We start from the raw sequence: 15,275 nt of genomic DNA, 5'->3' as shown, positions 1-15,275 counted from the left end.
TAGAAGTGTTTCCTAACTTCACTCCTGTTGATACCATGAAACTACCGGATTGTCGTAAAAACCCATCTGGTTCACTAATGTCCTTCAGGGAAGGAAACCTGCTGTCCTTACCCGGTCTGGCCTATATGTGACTCCAGACCCACAGCAATGTGGTTGATTCTTAATCGCCCTCTGAAATGGCCTAGCAAGCCACTCAGTTGTTCAAGAAGGTGGCTCACCACCACCTTCTCAAGAGCAATTAGGGATGGGCAATAAATACTGGCCCTGCCAGCGATGCCCACATCCTATGAACGAATAAAAGAAAAATTATAGACTCTAGTAATTTCCCGACAACAGATGCTAGGCTAACTAGTCTTTAATTCCCTGTTTTCCGCCTCACACCTTTATTAAATAGCGGATTGCATGAGCAATTTTCCAAACTAAAGAAGAGAGAGAAACTACAGCAGTCCGGTCTCCAGGCGTGATTGATTGGGGAATTACCCAAACATCTTCATTCAGGACATTGCTGCAGGAGTTCCTCAGGGCAGTGTCCTAGGCCTAACCATCTTCAGCTGCTTCATCAATGACCTTCCCTCCATCATAAGGTCAGAAATGGGGATGTTCGCTGATGATTGCACAGTGTTCAGTTCCATTCGCAACCCCTCAGGTAATGAAGCAGTCTGTGCCCGCATGCAGCAAGACCTGGACAATGTCCAGCCTTGGGCTGATAAGTGGCAAGTAACATTCGTGCCAGGTAAGTGCCAGGCAATGACCATCTCCAACAAGAGAGAGTCTAACCACCTCCCCTTGACATTCAAAGGCATTACCATTGCCGAATCCCCCCACCATCAACATCTTGGGGGTCACCATTGATCAGAAACTTAACTGGACCAGCCACATAAATACTTTGGCTACAAGAGCAGGTCAGAGGCTGGGTATTCTGCGGCAAGTGACTCACCTGACTCCCCAAAGCCTTTCCATCATCTACAAGGCACAAGTCAGGAGTGTGATGGAATACTCCTCACTTGCCTGGATGAGTGCAGCTCCAACAACACTCAAGAAGCTTGACACCATCCAGGACAAAGCAGCACGCTTTATTGGCACCCCATCCACCACCCTAAACATTCACTCCCTTCACCACTGGCGCACCGTGGCTGCAATGTGTAACATCCACAGGATGCACTGCAGCAACTTGCCAAGGCTTCTTCGACAGCACCTCCCAAACCCGTGACCTCCACCATCAGGACGGACAAGGACAGCAGGCACATGGGAACAACACCACTTGCACGTTCCCCTCCAAGTCACAATCTATCCTGACTTGGAAATATATCGCCGTTCCTTCGTCGTCGCTGGGTCAAAATCCTGGAACTCCCTTCCTAACAGCACTGTGGGAGAACCTTCAGCACATGGACTGCAGCAGTTCAAGAAAGCGGCTCATCAGCACCTTCTCGAGGGCAATTAGGGATGGGCAATAAATGCTGGCCTTGCCAGCAACGTCCACATCCCATGAACGAATAAAAGAAAAATTCTGGCCGGGACTTGTGGTGTCTGGTATCTGCCTGGATTTTCCACCGTGGGCGCAATCTGGAAGTTAGACCCAATTATTTCTCTTAAGTATGAAAATTTAAGTTTAAGCTCATTCAACCATCATTCATGCACGTTAGGCACCCATGTTTTTGAACCTGCAATTGGGGAAGCTTTTCAATTTTTAATGTGATTTACACTTGTGCCAAAATAATGCATTAAAGGAAACAGAAAATACCATGCAGGTCTCAGCGAGGATGAATATTTAAAAATAATGCTCAAAAAATTGCATTAATACACCAGAAAAATGACTCTTTTCTATTGCACCTGAAAATCTGGTTGTAATTTTAAGAGAGCCTCTGAGCAAGAGCTGTAGCAGGAAACTCGTACATGAGGCTCTGTGACTTGGGCAGGGCCTGTTTTATAGGTGGAGATGTGATCGGGCAGAGGGAGCGGAATACAGCCTAAGGAGATCGAGGAGATTCTGGTGTAATTGTACTTGCGTGCATAACTCACTTAGACCCAAGATCTGCAATCTTTTAGGCTGTGGAATTTATTTGCACCCCGGTATCAGTATCTCTTGGCGCAAATATTGTTGAAAATGCTGTCTTTCGGATGAAATGTTAAATTGAGGCTCCATCTGCCTATTCTGATGCAAATAAAAAATCCGATGGCACTTTTTTAAGAAGAGCAGGGAGTTCTCCCATTGTCCTCGCCAGCAGTCATTCCCTCAACCAACACCATCAGCACAGATTAATTGGTCATTCATCTCACTGCTGTTTGTGGGGCCTTGCTGTGCTCAAATTGTCTGTGCATTTGCTTACATAAGAGACTACACTTCAAAATGTAATTCATTGACTGAAGCACTTTGGAATGTTCTAAGGATATGAAAGGTGCTATATAAAGGCAGTTTTTTTTTTACAGAGGATTATGATGAAGTCAAAAATCTTATCAATATAAAAATATCTAAATTTTCTTTGTGAAATATTGAATGTTCATAAAGAAAGACTTGAATTTATGTAGTCCTCCATGTTTTTTAAAAACATCCCAAAATACTTCACATGAATGGCTTTGAAGTGCAGTTACTCTTGCTATGGGAGCAGAGTGGTTGCCTTGAACCAAATTGTCTTGGGTGTGCTGTAGCCAAAGATAAAGTCACTTCATTTTCACCAAAGTCCTGTAGAAAGGCAGTCATCAAATTTAATAGGATAGGACTGGAAAATCCTTAATCTGAAATGTCAGCTACTCTCCCATGACCTCCTTGAGATCATGAACTTTTTTTCTTCTTACGTGCAGTAAATGAGACCAGTCACCTGTAAGTGAGTTTATTTTGTATGTGATCTTATACTCTTTGATATCTAACTTTCTTCTCATATTAGAAAATAGCAGTTTTTCCATTTTTATGAAATTATTTTAGAAAATGTGTACAGCTGCAATCTGGTATTCTCCACATAGAAATGTTTCAAGTAAATTAATTGAATGATGCACCCTATGCCATCAGCATAATTCTGTGTGCTTATTTTCTGTTAGGAGCATAGGAACAGGAGTGGGCCATTTTTGCCCCTCTAGCCTGTTCCACCATTCAATTATATCAGGGCTGATCTATACCTCAACCCAATTTACCCGCCGTAGCTCCGTATCCCCTGATACCCTTATCTAACAAAAATTATGTGTGATCACAAGCTGTTAGCATCTCATAGCAGATTGTTAAAGTTGTTGTTAGGGTGATACGTTTTGCAACAAGCAGTTGACTGTGCAATTCATCTCTTCAAATATTTGTAGATTAAGCATAACAACCTCTCATTAGTTTAGATGTTCTCTCAGAAATGTGCCGATTTTCTCTCCATTGGATCTGTTAAAAAGCTGTTTTCTATTTTTAATTGTAAACAATTTTACAACACCAAGTTATAGTCCAACGATTTTTATTTGAAATCTACAAGCTTTCGGAGGTTTCCTCCTTCCTCAGTTAAATGTTCAGGAGCTCCTTGAAGCCTACGCATTTATACATCACAGAACAATACATGGTGTTTACAGACTGCCCCTGCAACTGCCCGTTGCCAAGGCAATCACCGTGTTCAGACAGAACCCCCGAATACACATTCAACAAAAAAACAAACAGGAAAAAAACAGAGAGAGAGGCAGAAACATCCGGAAGGCAGAGAAAGCCAGCAAATGACCCATTATATTAAAAACAGATAGCTTTTGTTCGCTGGTGGGGTAACGTGTAGCGTGACATGAACCCAAGATCCCGGTTGAGGCCGTCCTCATGGGTGCGGAACTTGGCTATCAATTTCTGCTCGACGATTTTGCGTTGTCGTGTGTCTCGAAGGCCGCCTTGGAGAACGCTTACCCGAAGATCGGTGGCTGAATGTCCCTGACTGCTGAAGTGTTCCCCGACTGGGAGGGAACCCTCTATTTTTAGGCTACACGTGTGCGCACATTTAGAAAGACTTTTTGCTTTGGTCAGCCTGGTGTTTCATACAAGTAATCGAGTCTTCAAACCAAGCTACTGAAAAATCCACAGTTAGAGTTTCTGTTTGCCTGATGTTGAGTGCATCCTTCTTCCGCAAGAGTCACACTCCACTTTTCCAAGTGAAGAGAATTAGGGTAGAGTTGGTAACAACCAGGGTTACTCATTAAGGGTGTTGGTATGCAAGGTTATTGAATCCCAACCCTGAATTGTGTCTGCTCCTGCAGGTCCCATTAAGAAGCCAGATATTAATCATTGTTCGTGTGAAGAAGTACTTTTTGACATCATTCTGAACTTATATTTTACCAGTTTGTACTTGTGTTGCCTTATCCTCGCCATTGTGGTTTAACTTAAAATTATGCTCAGGATTAACATTTTCTGCTCTACTCACTACCTTTTTATACTTATGTAAATTTCCCTCTGATTTGACTCCTTTCAATGTTGAAGAATTCAATTTTTTTCAGGCTTTTGTGGCCCTTCTCTGCCCTTGTGTCTTGGTGACAAGTGACCAATTTAAACTGTAGACTGACTAATGCACTATGTAGCTTTAGCATGATGGCCATAGGCTGGTAAATGGCTCAGCATTCTCTTTGCTTTGGTTGCTGTTTTTCAATGGCTGGACCTATTGTGGAGTTTGCTGTCACTCTGATAGCTTTCAGCCTCATTCCTAGCTAGTTAAATGCTATTCATTGAGTCTATCATTCATTATTTTTTCTTCCAGTGTTTGAGACCTTGAACTTGTCTGTATTGAATTTCTACTGCCACACTTATGGTTCAGGCCCTTCTGTAATTCCTTAGTTGCTGCATTAGACTTTGCTTTTTCCCACATCCCAGTTTAGTATCATCTACGAATCTAACCAATTTATGTTTCTGAATCTAGATAATTTATGTAGTCAGAAACAGTAGGGGCCCAGCACTCTTTCCTGGGCACATCACTGAGTACCTCAGCTCAGCTTGACATCACGCCTCTAACTAGTACCCACTGCTTCGTCTCTTGCAACCAATTACTCATTCACCTCCAAGTTTCACCTAGAATACCCATTGCAGTAAGCTTGCACAGCAGCCTTTCTTCTATAAGTTCATCAAAGGATTTCTAGATATGTAATGACAAAGGGCTTTCCAACATCCACGTTGTAGAATATAGCCAGCTTGTCCTCAAGCTCAGCATACTGATGCTCATGCAACAGAGCTCTTAGACTTCATGCATGTGTACTACTCCTGAATACTCTGTAAATTCAGGATATTCCACATCATACATGTTGCACCCATAACAAGTCATAAGTACCAACTCTAGGAATTTTCTGTATGTACCTATCCTCGCGTTGTAGATATAGGCCCACCGCTTAGCACTGAATTCCCTCTCTTCACTTCTCCCATCAAATTTAATTGAAATTACAGCACAGAAACAGGCCATTCGGCCCAACTGGTTCAAGCTAGCATTTATACTCCACATGAGCCTCCTTCCTCCCTACTTCCTCTAACCCTATCAGCATACCCTTCTATTTTCGAGTTACATTTGTTCTATCACCTTGTCACACAGTCAGCCCCTCGCATCTGAAGTACCTTTCTGCTTGAACGTTAATTTATTTAATGTGTTTTATACAACTAGTATCTATGTCATGCTGTTGATAGCCTCTCAATCTTGTTTACTGACATCAGAACTTAGCTTAGATTTTCAGACTATTTTAAACACTGGAAGTAATCCATTTATTTTAGATGGGATAATGTAGATAGGAAAATCTAGGCTCTTGATGTGCTCCACCTTTTTTAATATTTCACTATAATATCTTTAAAACTATTCAATATGCTTGCCATAAGTATTATTTCTGACATCAGTTAATTCTGCAGCCACCTCTTTTAAAACCCTAGGATGTAGGCCATCAGGTCCAGGGGATTTGTCGACTTTTAGTCCCATTAATTTCTCGAGTACTGTTTCTTGACTAATCTTAATTACTTCAAGTTCCTTACTCTCATTAGACCCTTGGTTCCCCACTATTTCCGGTATGGTTTTTGAGTCTTCTACTGTGCAGGCAGATACAAAATCTTTGATTAACGTCTCTGCCATTTCCTTATTCCCCATTATAATTTCTCCTGTCTCTGCCTCTTTTGCTAATCTCTTCCTTTTTACATACTTGTAGAAGCTCTTGCAATGTTTTTATAGTTCTTGCTCTCATATTCAATTTTCTCCCTCTATCAATTTCTTGGTCATCCTTCACTGATTTCTAAAACCCTCCCCATCCGCAGGCTTACTGCTCCTTATAGCAACGTTTTAATCTAATACTATCCTTCTCTAGTCACGGTTGGATCACTTTCCTTATTGAGATTTTATTTCTCAATGGAATGTATATTCATTGAGAATTATGAATTATTTCTTTAAATGTTTGCCATTGCTTATCTACCGTCATATCTTTTAATCTAATTTCCCAATCTACCTTCGTCAGCTCGCCCCTCATATCTATGTAATTGGCTTTGTTTAAATTTAAGACCCTAGCTTCGGACTTAACTACATCACTCTCAAACTCGATGTGAAATCCTATCATATTGTGATCACTCTGCCCCAGAGGATCCTTAACTATAAGATTACTAATTAAACAACTCTCATTACACGATACTAGATCTAAAATAGCCTGTTCCCTAGTTGGTTCCTCGACACATTGCTCTAGAAAACAATATGCATTTCATGAATTCATCCTCCGAACTACTTTTGCCAATTTGGTTTACCCAGTCTATGTGCACATTGAAGTCCCCCACGATTATTGCATTACCCTGTTACATGCTCCTCTAATTTCCTGATTTATACTCTGTCCAACACTACAACTACGGTCATGGGGCCTATAAACTACTGCCACCAGTGTTTTCTGGCCCTTGTTATTTCTTAGCTCCACTCATACTGATTCTACATCCTGATTTTCTGAGCTAAGATCCTTTCTCATTAAAGACTTCAGGAATGACAAAGGAATAAATGATCAACGTCTTCCCATCATCAGACTACTATTTTAATATTCCACAGTTAATTTGAAAAAATACTTATGTCTAGTCATGTTTGTTATTTCTTTGAACAATACCAGTACAGACTCCATATTTTAAAGCTGCACACACAACAGCACAAGACTAGCACAGTTTGTAGTACAGAATTTTGCTGCACTTTATAAAAACTAGCTCCTTTCACTTTATAGATCTATTTACATACATAATATTCATGACATCTGGACTGCTTTTTGTGGTTTACTCCAGCTATCCTTTCAACACCTTCAGCAGGAGACTTTTGTTCATGGTGCTCATGTTACATTACAAGTTGATTTTTAATTTTGAAATACTGAGCATTCCTCATTCACTTTAATATTGTCTGTGACGAACCCTGTGCTTGTACAGGAATATGAAAGACCAGTTTAAAAAAAAATCCGAAGGTGGATTGCTGTACTGAAAATATTTGAACCTAAAATTAAAGAAATTTATATGACCAATCCAAAGGAAACTTTATGTACTAATTTGTTCATGGAACAATCTTTGTGATAGTTTTCATACATTTTTTTTATCATGCTATATTTTATAAATTTTCCTAACTTAACAGGGGTATTGCAGAAAAATAATTGCCAATTTTTATGAAGCATGGAAAAGTGAAGAAAATACTTCAATCTGACAAACAATTAACGGTATCGTAGAGTGGCTGAAAGAGGCAAAAGTGCTACCAACTGAACCAAGCTAGCACATTAATTATTTGACGGAGAACTGTGTTATTCTCAGAGATTGATTTCACCGCCTTCACAGCTGTGACTTTTTAAAATTTGTTCTCTGGATGTGAGCAATGCTGGCAAGGTTGTATTTAGTGCCCATCCCTAGTTGCCCTAAGAAGCTGGTGGTGGGTCTTCTCCTTGAACCACAGCAGTCCATGTGGTGGTGCGCCCACATTGGTGCTAGGTAAGGAATTCCAGAATATTGATCCAGCGACAATGAAGGAACGGCAGTATGTGTCCAAGTCAGGATGATGTGTAACTTGGAAGTGATTGTGTTCCCATGCCATGACATGCTCTTGTCTTGGTAGTGGTCACGGAATGGAGGTGCTGCCAAAGTAACGTTAGTGAGTTGCTGCAGTGGAGGGGGTGAGTCCAGTGGCAGGGACATCAATCAAACAAACTGCTTTGTCCTGGATGAAGGTGAGCCATTGATTATAGGGAGATATTTTTGGAGATGGTACCTGGCACTTTAAGTGGTGCGAAGTTACCTGTCACTTGTCAGTCTAAGCCTGGATATTATCTAGGTCGTGCTGTAGGCTGGTGTGGGATGCTTTATTATTAGAGGAATTCTGAATCTGGCTGAATACTGAACTCCTGACCTTATGATGGAGAGAAGGTCATTGATGAAGCAGGTGGAAGATGGCTAGGCTTAGGATGCTTTCCTGAGGAACTCCTGCAGTGGTGTCCTGGGGCTGTGATGGACCACCACAGCCATTTTCTTTCGCATCTAAAGGAAAGACATTTATATAGTCTCTTTCATGACCTCAGGGTGTCTCAAAGTGCTTTACGGCCAATTAAGTACTTTTGAAGTGCAGTAACTGTTGTAATGTAGGAAATGCAGCAGCCATTTTGTGTACAGCAGGATCCCACAAATAGGAATCAGGTATGACCACCTTTGGACGGTTTTCCCATTCAGTTTTTCTGGGGCTCTTTGGTGCCATTCTTGTTCGAAAGCTGCCTTGATGTCAAGGGCAGCTACTGCCATCTTTCTTCTGGCATTTAGCTCTTGGGTCCATGTCTTGGATCAAGGCTGTGATGAAGACTGAAGCTGAGTAGTCCTGACGGAACACAAACTGAGCATTGTGACCAGATTATTGGTGACTAGATGTCACTTGATGGCACTATTGATGACTCCATCCATGACTTTATGATTGGGAAGAGGCTGATAGAGTGTTAATTTGCCAGATTCAGATTTATCCAGTTTTTTTGAGGAAAGGACACTTCTGGGTAATCTTCCACACTGTCAGGGAGTTGCCAGTGTGTCATAGTTGTACCAAACAGCTTGCCATGGGGAGCAGTTAGCTCTAGTGCCACAAGTCTTCAGCAGTACAGTCAGGATGTTGTCAGGGCCCCTAGTCTTTGCTGTGTCCAATGCACTTCGCCATTTCTTAATGTCACGTGGAGTGAACCGAATTAGTTGGACACTGGTATCTATAATGGTGGGGATCTTTGGGCGGAGGTGAAATAGGATCATTCACTGGGCACTTATGGCTGACTTGCAAGTACTTGAGCCTTGTCTCTAGGGGAATAAGGGATATGGGGGATCAGGCAGCAAAGTGTAGTTGAGGTCGAAGATCAGCCATGATCTGATTGAATGGCGAAGCAGGCTCGAGGGGCCGTATGGCCTAATCTTGCTCCTGTTTCTTATGGTCTTATGTTCTTGCACTTCTGTGCAGGATCCACCATGTTTGAGGATGGGGATGTTCATGGAGCCTCCTCCTCCCATTAGTTGCCAGTTTGTCCACCACCATTCTTGACTGGATGTGGTAGGGCAACGGAGCTTTGCTCTGATCAGTTGCTTGTGGGACTGCTCAGCTTTGTCTATAGCCTGCTGCTTTTGCATGCAGGTAGCCCTGTGTAGTCACTTCACTAGGCACATATCTCATTCTAAGGTATGCCTGGTGCTGCTTCTGGCACACCCATCTACGCTCTGCATTGAACCAGGGTTGGTTTTGGCTTGATGATCAAGGAGTGACAGATGTGCCCGGACATGAGGTTACAGATTGTGGTAGTATACAATTCTGCTGCTGATGGCTGTCAGCATCTCATGGATGCCCAGTTTTGGGCTGAGACCTGTCTTTAGTCTGTCCTATTTAGCATAGTGGCAGTGCTGCATTACACAATGGAGGGTGTTCTTGCAATGGAGATGCATCTTTGTCTTCACAAGGTCTACATCTGCCAATAATGGACAGGCGTGTCTGTGACAGGTTTGTTGAGCATGGGCTCAAGTAGGTTATTCCCTCATGTTGGTTTCCTCACCACTGACACAGGCACAGTATGGCCGTACTGGCCTTCAAGACTTGGCCAGCTTGGTCAGTGGTGGTACTACCGAGTCACTGTTGGTGGTGGACATTGAAATCCCCCACCCAGAATACATTCTACACTCTGGCTTCCCTTAACTTCCTCCATGTGATGATCAACATAGATCAGTTGACCAGGAGGCCTCCTTGACCTTGTTTTACCTGAAGCTGTCAGCTGTCTGCATTACAATGTTTTGAATTGTGACTAGGTAAGACAGTATTGTTAGTTAAAACAATTCACTGCACAAATGTATATATGTTCAAAGTATTACTTGGGGAGAAACAACTTGCACTGATGCCATTATAATTGCAACAGAGTCAGGAGAGACGAGGAGAATTTTTTTTACTCAGCGAGTTGTTATGATCTGGAATGCATTTCCTGAAAGGGTGGTGGAAGCAGATTCAATAGTAACTTTCAAAAGAGAATTGGATATATACTTAAAAAGGAAAAATTTGCAGGGCAGTGGGATTAATTGATAGCTCTTTGAGAGCTAGCACAGGCACGATGGAACGAATGGCCTCCTTTGCTGTATGATTCTATGATAGTCAGTTTAAACACCTCATATTTTGAATAGTCTGCTGTTAACGTATATCACTTTGGAGCACTATCTTTTAGGTAATTTCTTGCTTCATTGAGGAATCTATTGGTACTGGCCAAGAACTCCTTGGAGTCTGTCTGAGTACCTTGTAACTGAGTCCGCGGCATATTTGGCATTGACTTGTGCATTTCAGCTATTCTGAATGGACTGAAATTGTAAGGTCACAGAGCAGTGTGTATTTCCAAAATTTCCTACTGAGTGACCTATTCAAAGGAATGTTGCTGTGATTGTAATTGCGCACACACATTTTGTTCGAATGGTTCCAAGAAAATCTGAGTAGGGGTGATGTGATGTAAAGCAGAAAAAACAGATGTTACACATTAAAAAAAGAACCTTTTTTCCAGCATTGACACAGTTACATTTATTAGGGAAAAGTCCATATATTAACAAAGTAGTAAAATATGGACATGACTCTGGGGAAAAGAAAGTCAAAGTTGCAACTTATAAGACCAATTTCTGTTTTTATATGATATCGGAAAAAAATTAATTTTGGGGCAAGTGATTGTTTTATATTAACTGTCTGAGCAGATCTGCTGTTTTTAATATATATGTTATAAATCTATAAAGTTAGTAATATTAACATCCCACAAAAACTGTGTTGTTTTCACTGTCCCAGTCTTGGGATAGTTTTGAGAGATATTTTGAAACTGTCTTAAGAAAATACTGTTACAGTCATTATTTACCCATGGCATTTCAGCAAACGTTGCTGAAAATGGCAGAAAAATGGACTTAACTGTTAAGTGTTGAGGTAAAGTCATTTGCGGGTCTGGCACAAATAAATTTACCTGAGGAAGGAGGAAGTCTCCGAAAGCTTGTGAATTTAAAATAAAATTGCTGGACTATAACTTGGTGTTGTAAAATTGTTTACAAATAAATTTGGCAGCTGACTGAATCCCTTGAAGTTCTGCAGTTATATTTCAAGCCTTCCAATAGGTTGCCTAATGAGAGATGTTACTTTTCTGAAGTCACTGCGGTTAAACCTGGTTTACAATTCACAGCAATAAATAAGATTCCTTCATTTTAATGCGGTTTTATAATGGTGTGACACTCCATATTTTTATGGTTATCTTATTTAAAAAAGACCATTGTAGATTTGTTAGTGATTAATGATGAATATCATAAAGTTTTGTAATCAAGCAGGAGGTGTAATAAATATTACAGGCTGCTTTCAGGTTGCTGGGATATCAGTGTTATAGTTTTTTTATGTGCAAAGTTTCATTGTTGTTACATACTGCTGCTATTTATGTTTTGCTTCTTCAGATAATTTCAGCCACCAAAGCTGAATGTTTTTGTGGCATTTATTGCTCTAAAAATAATCTACTTAAGAAAATGTTTATAATGAGACAGGAAGAAGCACAAATACAAATGAGATATAATCTCTTTTTAAGTTCCTGAAAAGAGATTACTTCTCCATAAAGCACATAATTCAGTCCTTCCTGGATTGTTGAGATTATTTTCCTGCTAGTTTTTTTTTATTATAACTACTTTGTTTCATCTTCTTTTCTTGTTCTCTTAAAACATAACTCTAAAAACCATGAATTGAACAGTGCAATTTGCACTCCTAAATATCAATTTGTGTATTTAGATGTGGTCGTGGCCATATTGTATGCTGCAGGCCGTCCACTATCTATCTGTCTGTCTGTCTCCTTTTTCTTTTTTTTTCCTCTTTTTCTCCCAATGCTGAGTACAATCGAGCGGGTGCAAAACCAGCGTTGCACCCGTCATGTCAGTTTCCTGATATGTGGGTTAGGTTAAAATTGTCGCCAATCTATTTATAATTAATTTTATGACTAATTAACATGTTTGCTCTCAGCATAATATACTCATCTATCACCCCCAAATTTTATTAAGATTTTACTTCTGCTTTTGAATTGTAATAATCCCTATTTTCCAGTCAGCCTAATTTTCATATTTTAAAATATTTTACTCCTATTAGCATAGTTAATTTGTTCTTCAAATTTTTGCAGTGGTTGAATTTTTTTGGTGGGAAAAGCAAGTTATCATTTAAAAAGTAGAAAAGTTTACACCATCATTATTTTCCCCCTTTTCTACTCCTATAGTTTGCTCTATAAAAATGTCTTAACCCTTTTTTCCTTCTCTCCGCTCACTTCATAGTTTGAAGTTGCAGTTTGTCATTGTTTTAAAAAAAAAATTAGGCTGATCTAAGAGAGGACGGAACCTAGGTAATTCTGATTTTGAGCTGCACCCCGATTTTAAACGGTAATTGCTACAGGCAGTATAGCTTAGTAACTGTCTGCTCTTTGAGCTGTGTGGTTTGAAATGTGCTTGAAGCTCGATCATTACAGGATGTGGTCAGGCACATGCTGCTGCAGGTTTTATACCGATTGGCCATGAAGAGGGGTAGAATCATACCAATGAGTTTATGTCATGACACAGACATAGTTGCAGGTATACTTGTGAAGCAGACGACTTTCTGTGTCATTTACGATGTTTCTGACTTGAAGTAATATGAACAAGATTTTTGCTAAGCATCCCTGACTCTGGTAATGGTTGAGGTAAAGATGGGAGACTGTTGGAGCCATACAAAGGTAAAGTGAGGAAGTAATTTGTAGGAATGTGGCAGTTCTTTGTAATCTAATACCACCAGGTCTGGGATTAGAAGATATTTGTTAACTGTTTTATTATATTGAAATATACTAATATATAAATTATTGTACTTCCTCCAATAACCAAGTTTACCACTTAGTTTAGGGAAACCATTCTGTCATATAAATTATTAGTGACTGAACACTTATAAATTTGACTTTGTATTGGTCAGACTGATGAAACATTTTGAAGAGTGCTGCAGAATTTAGATTTGAAGAATGTATTAAGTTTAGAATTGACCTTAATAATGGTTACCACAACATTATTTCATATTCTTGATAAGGTTTTCAATACAAGTAAAAATGGGATGAAAGCCTGCATTTGAAGAATAAAAAAATCCTTGAAAGATCTCAAACACGTTATCACTTAGTTATTGATCATTTAAAGTATCTGTCTCTTGGAAAAAGCACTATTTTGTTGTATCCTAAGGCTAAATTTTTCATTAATGCTGTGTCTCTTTCAGATTGTAATCTCTGTGGTGGGTAACTTGTGTGTTAAGTGTCAAGTACTTTTTTGTATTGAAAATGTTATATATTGTACAAGTTTAAATCATTCTGCGATAGCTGAATGAGAACGGAAGGTTGATGAGTTTTACCTCTTCTGAAAAACACACGCTCACGATTAATGTTTGAATTTTATTAAACTGATCAGCAATTTTTCAATATGGTGTTACCTATATTGGACACAAATTATAACATCACCAGCAATTAAATCCTCAAATGCATTGCAATGTGGTTGTTTTGCAGAGCAGATTTCTATTTGTCACAGCAATTGGGTGTTTTGTAGTTGCAAAATCAGTTGTGGGGAAGCTGAGAGGTGTGTGCTGGTGCACCAGGCTTTCAGATCAGTGATAGTAATAAGACTGTTTGATCTTTTTTGTATTTAAAAATAATCTTTTCCATTACAGATTAAATATTTTTGTATATTTTCCAGATATTTCCATGGATACTGTCAGCACGAATCTGTTCTGTATTTTTATATTTTTTTTACACGTTTATTTTTGTTTTGAGTCTTTCTTGGTCTTCCCATTCTTTGCACCAGCCTGGGCCAAAATGTCAGATGAGTGCCCTGCTGCCATGTTTCTGCCACCAGTGCAGTCATTTAAAAATTTCACCAGTGTATCTTGTGGTAACTCTGCGTTGGATATTCCCCATTACTTTTTGAAGAAGTGCCTGTATAAAATTGCTCTGTGTGAAAGCAAGTTAAGTGTTCAATGTCAAATATATCTAGAGTCTTGGGATGTTTTACTATGTTAAAGGTGTTATATAAATGCAAGTTGTTGATGTTGAGTGTACTGCCGGTGCTTTAGGAAACTCTTAAAAGGAAGCCTGATGACAGCATCTTGAATGTCAAAATATTTTCCATGTTAAATGCATGCGTTCTACATTTAGTGAAAAAACATCTTGTGCCACATCACAGTGCAAAATACATGGTTGTGATAATGATTGATTTAACAGATTAAATCAGGATGGTTGCTTAACCCAGTTTTTAATCCATTATTTTATAGATAACTTTTTTTTAAATCCACATGCCTGTCGAGACTGGTAATGACATTTTCTGGAAAGTACCAGGTTTCTTTCTGAAATTGCAAAATGATTACTTTACTGAAAGTGAACTGATGTCTTTTGCAGACATTCCCCCAATCTGACTTCAATTATTTTTTAGTATTGTAGCAAACACTTCTCTTAGTTTGAAAATTTTTATTTTTCTAAAATACATAACATTCAAAGTCATTCAAATAGTGAAGCCCAGAAGTAGAGAAAATTCAGCAGTTTTTGGTCACTGGATATTTCTGTGTATTGTAGTTGGAAGTGATTGCCGTCCTTGTCTGTTTTGCATTAGATATGGAATAAAACTGACTACTGGAAATCTGAAATCAAAACAGAAAATGTTGAAAAAGCTGATTAAAATGGGTATTGTTGCAGGCTGAACCATTGCTAGAGTTTGTTTTCCACTTTTTTGTTAAAAGTAAACTTCTGACAATAACTGCCAAAGGTCGTTGAAAGAATCTTTAAAGTCTGTGTCTTATTTACCAAGAGATTTTAACTATTTGCTGTTCAGG

General features: G+C 39.5%; 1 protein-coding gene across 13 annotated transcripts in view; it reads left to right on the top strand.

The window, feature by feature from the left end:
* Positions 1 to 15,275, top strand: part of fnbp1b (formin binding protein 1b) — a 269,577-nt gene that overhangs the window by 52,498 nt on the left and 201,804 nt on the right. For 7 of the 13 annotated variants that reach the window (XR_010958142.1, XM_067969833.1, XM_067969828.1 and 4 more), the window contains exon 1: positions 13,073 to 13,155. The exons of 2 other annotated variants lie outside the window; for them this stretch is intronic. Coding sequence is in view for 10 of the 11 variants with exons in the window: in XM_067969833.1 (XP_067825934.1) it covers positions 13,114 to 13,155 (42 nt within the window). In the remaining variant the exon portion in view is untranslated. Of the gene's footprint in view, positions 1 to 13,071; positions 13,156 to 15,275 lie in introns of those variants that run through there. 4 more of the 13 variants (XM_067969834.1, XM_067969835.1, XM_067969825.1 and 1 more) reach the window with 3 other exon arrangements.

The sequence above is a fragment of the Heptranchias perlo genome, chromosome 31 (genome assembly GCF_035084215.1).
Source record: "Heptranchias perlo isolate sHepPer1 chromosome 31, sHepPer1.hap1, whole genome shotgun sequence".
Classification (NCBI taxonomy): Eukaryota; Metazoa; Chordata; class Chondrichthyes; order Hexanchiformes; family Hexanchidae; genus Heptranchias; species Heptranchias perlo.
Note: the sequence above shows the minus strand (reverse complement) of the source record. Positions and strands in the feature narration are given on the sequence as shown.